Raw genomic sequence first — 8,594 nt, 5'->3', positions numbered from 1 at the left:
ACATTCCCTGCTTAGGAGCTTAACTCATCTAACAGAGTTGACAGGGGATGGATCGTGGGGAGGCCAGGAGTAACGACGGACTTCTTCAAGAGGACTCCTCCTACAGCTTTTGTGCATGAGCCTCTTTCCTGTGGCTTTTCTTAGACTGAATCAGCAGGATCTCAGTCTCTAAGGCAGTGAGGGCTTTGCCCTGAAGTCCTATTCCAGGCCCCAGCCTACTGCCTCCCATCCCTCTTTTCCAGTAGTTGCCCACCCTATTTTGGAGTGATGAGTACAGCATGGGAGGCTGCTGCAAGCACCTCCCAAACAGCAGTTCTTGACCAATCCAGGACTGCAGTCACAGTAAATGCTCATGTACTTTCTTTTTTTTTTTTTCAAATTTTAAATTTTCGTTTGTTAACATATAGTGTAATATTGGTATCAGAAGTAGAATTTAATGATTCATCACTTACAAATAATACCCAAGTGTCAACATAAGTGCCCTCCTTAATACCCATTACCCACTTAGCGCTGCCCTCTACAGGCTGCTAAGACGCTGACCAGTGTGGAGAAGAGGGACTAGAAGTTATATTGCTCCTGAGCTGTAGCTTCTGCCTGTCTCATCTACCCATGAGAACTCTGGTGTGCAGGACAGTGAGAATATTATCCTAGGTTCACACAAAGTTATTATAATGTTATACTGGGAAAAGCTGGACCCACCACTGTGCAACTTAACTCTATGAAATTCATTATTTCTATTTCCCAAGCAAAAGTGAACAGAATGTTCTGTCATATATGCTCTCCCAATGCCAAAGCAAAGAATGGAACTGAGGTAAGTGAATGGAAGATTTGGGTGTGTGGGAATCTCAGGAGCCACACATCCCCCCAGCCTGAGTAGGTGTCAGATGCATTAGCCCGGAGACCCCCCTCAGAGGTCACCTGTCCCAAGAGGGCCATAACCCAGGGCTACAGCTAAGGCTCTGGCATGGCAAGGAGACAAACTGGTAGTGGGGGTAGTGCAGGAGTGACCTGCTAAAGGTTAACAATCTCTAAGGCTTAGATTTGTCTTGCTTGGGAGTAAGCAGGAAGAGAAGATCAAGTACAGTTTCTTCTAGAATGGTCTTTGAAGTCAGAGACTCAGGTTCAGAACGGACTGGTAGTTCTCCCAGATAAGTGAGCAGCAAGGACATTAAATGAATTCCGATTTACCAAAACAAGGTGAGATCTGGAGTTCTACAAGCCAGGGTGACCACAAATGGAAGAAATATCCAAAGGACTGTGTAAATCTCTAAAAGGATCTCAACTGAAGTATTCTGAGGATGTTCTCCTTGTATCTCTTCCCCCATCTCCAGACCTCCCTTCTCTTTGTGATTTTCTGGGCATCTCCAAGTGCTTTTCTAGATGCCTAACTCCTAGGCACAAGTAGTTTCTTTTGGGAGAAGGCATAAAGAGGCTGGCGCAGGATTATCAGAAGGGACTCTATTCCCAGACCAAGCCCAGAGTCCAGCACAGCTTTCAGGATTGTGAATGCTGAGTCAGCTCTAGCACTCCCCTCTTGCTTTCCCAAAGGCCTGACCTTGGGTCTCTCAGATCTCCTTATGTGTCCCTGTTTTGTCTTTGAAAGACAAAACTCAACTCCTCAATTCTTTCCACACTGGCTGACTGCAAGAGAGCATCCAAGTCAGAGAAAGACTGACCAGAGAGGGGTCTTAAATGCTGCGATTATGGGATCTGAAATAGCATGCTATGCGCACCGCTCACCTTCCAGGGTCTCACTCCGTGATACCACTGCCAGCATTTGTTTTGTCCCCTTGCCTGTACTTCCCTGACCTTTCTTTCTTGACAGGGACTTTTCTAAGTAATATGCGTATTCCCACTGAAACCAGGGCGCAACAAGGGTGAGGTTAACAACAGTTTCTTCTCTGCTTACCTAAGTGGTCAAAGAGGAGAACTTTTGGACCACAAGTATTTTCCTGTTAGTACCAACAACACGTTCTGCCTTAGTGCACAGAGATCATTTAGGACTCAAAACAGCTTATTCTTTGGACAGTCAAGCTCCATAAATTTAAAACAGCACTTTAGAAGCTTGTGGTTGCATAAGAAAGGTTGGATGGTCTGATAACAATTGTGAGTCACAAAGTTTCATGTAAACTGAAAGAGCAGCTCCTGCAGCTACCTTTTTGATTGGGAGATGCGAGTGATGATCCCTTTTTCAAAGAGAATATTATGAATGTCCAGTCTTGGGGTGTCTGGGTAGATAAGTCAGTTAAGCATCTGGCTTTGGCTCAGGTCATAATCTCACAGTTAGTGACCGCCGGGTCTTTTAGTAGCCGTTGGTTGGCAATTAAGCACCAGAGACTCTTTTGCTTGAAAAAGATAGTAAGATCCATGACCTCATTTTTCCGTTCATGGATGTGTGTGCATGTATGTACACATATGTGTGTGTGAGTGTATGTGTGTGTGTGCAGGTGCATGCATACCATTATGGCTGAGAAGGCTGAGGAGGAAATCTACACCTCATGCTGATGAGCAGTCTTAAAGGGGGCAGGGACTTGGCACAGTCACACCACCCAGGACTGGTTCCATGGGTGTGGTGACCCAAACCCCTTTTAAATGGCATGTCAGTGGTAATGGCCTCTGGACCACAGATTGTTCCTATTGTTCTCCTCTAGGTTACAGAGGATCTTCTCCTTAAATATAATCCCGATGCCTACCTGAATAATTCACTTTGGGGGAAACAACCTGTAGATTATTATATGTCAAGATATATACTAGTGGGGAGAAAGCGGATCTGTTGCTGAAAGCAGGAAGTAGGACGCCTTGAGGACACCTGTTCTAAAGGTGGGGGTCTATACTATGGTGGACTTAAGAAAGGTATGAACCTGAAGACACAACCATAGTCAGGAATTGTTGTGCCCATGAAGGCACCACTGGTAATGGGTTTTCCTTTGTGTTTGTGTTATATCCCTTAAATCCTGAGAACAGGCATGCCCTGTGTATAGTTTAAATTTTTTGTTTCTCTTGTTAAACAATCCTTCTCAACTATCACAACATTTTAAAGTTTCAAACATCCATACAACCCTTTACTGTGGTATTACTAGGAATAAACGAATGGCACAGAAGTGCATTCCCACTTTTATTCTTCGGCTGAGCCCTGAACATGACAGCAGCATCTTCTCAGTTGAGCATTATGCTTCAGACTACCTGAGTTCGAATCCCAGGTCTGTCCCTTACTAAAGATGCAATCATGCCCAAGTTGGGTAATGTTTCTGTGCCTTCCTCTTCTCATTAAGAAAAATAATTACACTAATTATAGTATAAATTCATACCGATAGCTAAGTTAATTAAAATAATTATATTAACTTCATAGGGATTTCATGACAATGAAACTTGATGATGCATGTAAATAGTGTCTACTACAAGAAAATGTTCATATTTGCTTATGATTATGATTAGTACAACTGACATATGGACAGTGTGGAAGTTAGTGGCACCAGCCCACTGCACATTCAAAAGATGCATATAACTTTGACTCCCCCACAACTTAACTACTAATGACCTATTGTTGATTGAAAGCTTGACCGATACACATTGTGTATGTTATAAGCATTATACTGTATTCTTATAATAAAGTAAGAGAAAAGAAGAATGCTATTAAGAAACTCATAAAGAAGACTGGGGTGCCTGGGTGGCTCAGTCGGTTAAGTATCCGATTTCGGCTCCGGTCATGATCTCACGGTTCGTGGGTTCGAGCCCCGTGTCGGGCTCTGTGCTGACAGCTAGTTCAGAGCCTGCAACCTGCTTCAGATTCTGTATCTACCTCTCTCTCTCTGACCCTTCCCTGCTTGCGCTGTCTCTCTCTGTCTCTCAAAAATAAATTAAAAAACATTTTAAAAAACTCATAAAGAAGACAAAATACTTCTATAGTACCTGTATATAGTACCAAAGTACTTCCATAGTACTATAACTATACTTATTTTAAAAAGTCTGCATATAAGTGCAGTTCAAACATATCTTGTTCAAGGATAAACTATAAAGCCAGAGAATTCCAGAAATAGCTAAGATGTAGGTGAATTAGAGTTCTAAAGGAGCTGAAGCAAATGTGGAACATCAACTACTGCATTTAACTGGCATAGAAGTGAATACAATACAAATCCTTTTTACTCTCAAATAAACTTGCAAAAGAAGCCCTCTAAAGGGGTGTTTACAAGGAGCACAGATGCAAAGCCCAGAGAGATGTTTGAGTCACTCCCGGATCAAGCCACTGAAGTGGTCAGGCCTGAGGCAGAGGGGCAGCCGAGAGTGAGAGAAAGCCTCTGAGACCCGGGTCAGACACCGCCTATGATTTCAAAGCAGCTGGTGACAATCCCTTCTTTCTTTCCTAAAATAAACACTTTTTTAAATTTAAATTTTAGTTAGTCAACATACTGTGCAATATTGGTTTCAGGAGTAGAATTCAATGATTCATCACTTGCATACAACACCCACTGCTCATCACAAATGCCCTCCTAATACCCATCACCAATAGCCCTGGGATGAGTATTTGGTCTTACAAATAGTTGCAGATATCAACATGTTAAATTTCTTTTTTTTTTTAATTTATTTTTGAGAGACAGAGAGAGACACCACAAGCAGGGGAGGGTCAGAGAGAGAGGGAGACACAGAATCCGAAGACAGGCTCCAGGCTCTGAGCTAGCTGTCAGCACAGGGTCCGACGCGGGGCTCGAACCCACGAACTGTGAGATCATGACCTGAGGTGAAGTCAGATGCTTAACCGACTGAGCCACCCAGGTGCCCCAGATGTGTGGCTTCTGTGCCCCTATTTCTTCATCTATAAAATAGAGAGAATAACACTATCTTAGAACTGTGATAATAATGAAGTGAGATAATATATATCTGAAGAGCTTGCTACAGAGCCTGGAACATCAGAATTTCTCCACAGATATTGGGGGAGGGGGGCAGAGAGCAAAGGAGACACAGAATCCAAAGTGGGCTTCAGGCTCTGAGTTGTCAGCACAGAGCCTGACCGGGGCTTGAACTCACAGACTATGAGATCATGACCTGAGCCAAAGTCGAATGCTCAACCAACTGAGCCACCCAGGAGCCCGTTAGCTGTTCTTAATGACATCATGTCCATACTCACATCTACATCATCTGAATACATTTGGTTATTCTCCTTCTTTTCCCTGTCACTCAAAATATCTTGGTAATGGTGCCTAGCCAAAGTTCAAATCCTCCTTCTTAGGCACTGACCCTGTACCCCCGGAAACACTAAATTTTCAGTATTTTGTGGCCAGAACCAAAGGCAGACACTCTGACCTGTCTCAGGATTTTAGCTGAAGTCCCAAGGAAGTCTGTTGTAACAACCAGTGCTCTTGATCCAAGACTCAACCCAAACCTAAGTGCCACAGACCTTCTTTCTGTTTCCAGAGGAAAATCTACTTCCTTTAACAAAACACTGCATGTCTCAGTTGTGAGTTTATAAGCTATTTTCATATTCCGCTCTCTCTAACCCTTTCTGACAGAGGCCTGGGGCCTGACAAACCTGGCCAGTACCTACCTATTCACATCCAGGTGACTCTGATTATATCTAATCTCATATAGCAAGTCACATCCAGAGTATCAGTAATTTTCCTTTTACAAGGAGTCAACCTATATTCCATCACAAATTAAAATAAGACAAATCAAACCCAAAAGCAAATTAAGCTATAATGGCATAGCAAAATCCAAGATGATTAGGAAGAAAAGAGCAAATGAAAAAAGCAATCTGACTGTCTTACTCTGCCCAAAGGAATATTCTGTGCTTGAAGCCAAACCTCTTGGGACCACTGAAAACCACACAGAGAAATTGATCATGCAGCATCATTTCAACCAAACACACTTTAGTTTTTAACCAAATGTGTTGTTTTTAAACACGTTTAAACTTCTGTAAAATTTTTAAATTGTAACATATGCCTGCTATAAATTTCAAATAATACAAGGATGTAAAGGGGGCGCCTGGGTGGCTCAGTTGGTTAAGCATCTGACCTTTGATTTCCACTCAGCTCATTAACTCATGGTTCTGAGATGGAGCATAACCCAGGTCCTGCGCTGACAGCACAGAGCCTGCTTGGGATTCTCTCTCTCCCTCTCGCTCTCTGCCCCTTGCATGCTGGGGTACACGTACACTCTGTCTTTTGAAATAAAGTTTTTTTTTTAAATAGAGGAATGTAAAAAGAAGTTGATGTTTTTGCCGTCCCCTACAGCCCCCTCGAATCACATATTTTCAAGATAATGAGTTTACAGCGGTCGCACTTTGTCTGGTATGTCACGCCCCCTCCTGGATAATGTTGAGATTGCCACAGAATGAGGCCGCTCCTGCAGGTTCGATTTCAGAGAGAAGGAGAGGCACCACCTCAATGCTTTCATTCATTCAGCAAATATTTACGAATCCTACCTCTGGGTACCAGGCACTGTCCTAGGAGCTGAGAAACCAATGGCAAATAGGATATTCATGGTTCCCACTCTCAAGAAATAAATAGGCATTTAATTAAGAGAATAATTATGAAGCATGTTATGTGCTATGAACAAACCAAAGAGAATACTGGAACATAAACACAAAAATGACAAAGTTGTCAGGCACGAGCTCTGGGGATGGTGACGTTAAGAGAAAGAAGGATGGTGGCACCTGGGTCGGTCAGTCAGTTGAACATTCAACTTTAGCTCAGGTCATGATCTTGCGGTCTGTGGGTTTGAGCCCCGTGTCGGGCTCAGAGCTGTCAGTGCGGGGCCTGCTTAGGGTCCTCTGCACTTTCTTTCTCTGCTCCTTCCCGGCTCACACTGTCTCTCAAAAATAAATAAACATTTTTAAAAAAGAGAGAAAGAAGGAAAAATACGCATGAAGTGTGGAACAGAGGATGGGAAGATATGTTCCGTCCGAAGGCAAGTAGGGAAGGCTACTTGAGGAAGTGCTAGTCGAGGAAGTGAAGAAAGAAGCGAGGGGCTGGAGCTAAGTCAGAAAAAAAAAGAGAAAGTGACTTGCTTTAGTTGCTGTGAGGGGAACAGGTTAGAGAGTGAGAACGCAGATTAGGAGAGGGTGCAAGAGTCCAGACTGCAGAGAATAGTGCCTGGTATTAGGACGGTACTAGTAAAGACAGGGAAGGAGGGAAGCATCTGAGCTATACTTTGGGTAGACAGTAGGTGATCTACTAGAATGGAGAGAAGGGTGGATACCAAAGACTCCCGGGTGTCTGGTACATGCCATCACTCACGGGGAGAAACCTCGCTGAGGAATTTTGCAACTGTGGCACTAAGCGGGGAGATAATTCAACTTCATACATATTATATCTGAAAGTAAAGTGAGACATTCAAGTAAAACCGGCAAGGAGACTTTAGCTATGGGACCATGTAGCTCAGGAGGTAAGACTGGGATATAAAATTAAGATGGCAGGATATGGGAGAACATGGCAGGTGTGACGGTTAATGTATGTGTCAACTAGGCTGGGCTAAGGGGTACCCAGAGAGCTGGTAAAACACTCTGTCTGGGCGCATCTGTGAGGATGTTTCCAGACGAAAGTAGCATTTGAATCAGTAGACGGAGTAAAGAAGATCACCTTCACAAGTGAGGGTAGACTCTATCCAATCCACTGAAGGCCTGTATAGAACAAAAATGCAGAATAAGGGCAAAGCCGGTACAGTCATTGAAGATCCTAGTTCTCAGGCCTTGATCTCAGATTGAACTGCACCACTGGCCGAATTCTCCAGCTTGCAGATAACAAATTGTCAGGGGCACCTGGGTGGTTCAGTTGATTGGGCCTCCGGCTTCGGCTCAGGTCAGATCTCACGTTCATGGGTTCAAGCCCCGCGTCAGGCTCTGTGCAGATGGCTAGCTCAGAGCCTGGAGCCTGCTTCTGGTTCTGTGTCTCCTTCTCTCTCTGCTCCTCCCCCTCTCACGCTCTGTCTCTCTCTGTATCAAAAATAAATAAAACATTTAAAAAAAAGTTAAAAAAAGAAAAAAAAACAAATTGTGTGACTTCTCAGCCTCTATGATCACATGAACCATTTCCTATAAACTATAAATAATTATATGCATCTTAAGTCATAAGTATATCTTATATATAAATATAAACATATACATACACATATGTAGTAATCTCCTTATTAGATCTGCTTTTCTGACTAATAAAGATTTTGGTACTGGAGAGCCTGGGTGGCTCAGTCAGCTAAGCATTCAACTTTGACTCAGGTCATGATCTCATGGTTCATGGGTTTGAGCCCCGCGTCGGGCTCTGTGCTGACAGCTTGGAGTCTGGAGCCTGGAGCCTGGAGCCCGCTTTGGATTCTGTGTCTCCCTCTTTCTCTGTCTCTCTCCAACTTACGCTCGGTTTCTCTCTGTCTCAAAAATAAATAAACATTGAAAACATTTAAAAAAAAAAAAAGATTTTGGTGCTGACAGTGATTCTAGAGAAGCAGAACCACAAAGGTAAGTATTCTGAATCAGTTCTGGGGTTTCTAAAATTGGCTCTCTAATCTGATGAAATAAAAAAATTTTTTAAATGTTTATTTATTTTGAGAGAGAGAGAGAGCGTGCGAGCACAAACAGAGTAGGGGCAGAGAGAGAGAGGGAAACACAGAAA

General features: G+C 43.2%; 1 protein-coding gene across 2 annotated transcripts in view; it reads right to left on the bottom strand.

The window, feature by feature from the left end:
* Positions 1 to 7,811, bottom strand: part of PATE2 (prostate and testis expressed 2) — a 57,741-nt gene extending 49,930 nt beyond the window's left edge. For both annotated transcript variants that reach the window (XM_029915287.1, XM_029915291.1), the window contains exon 1: positions 7,572 to 7,811. In XM_029915287.1, the coding sequence (XP_029771147.1) occupies positions 7,572 to 7,659 (88 nt within the window). In that variant the 5' untranslated portion in view covers positions 7,660 to 7,811. The remainder of the gene's footprint in view (positions 1 to 7,571) is intronic.
* Between the last annotated feature and the right edge of the window lie 783 nt (positions 7,812 to 8,594).

The sequence above is a fragment of the Suricata suricatta genome, chromosome 11 (genome assembly GCF_006229205.1).
Source record: "Suricata suricatta isolate VVHF042 chromosome 11, meerkat_22Aug2017_6uvM2_HiC, whole genome shotgun sequence".
Taxonomy (NCBI): domain Eukaryota; kingdom Metazoa; phylum Chordata; class Mammalia; order Carnivora; family Herpestidae; genus Suricata; species Suricata suricatta.
Note: the sequence above shows the minus strand (reverse complement) of the source record. Positions and strands in the feature narration are given on the sequence as shown.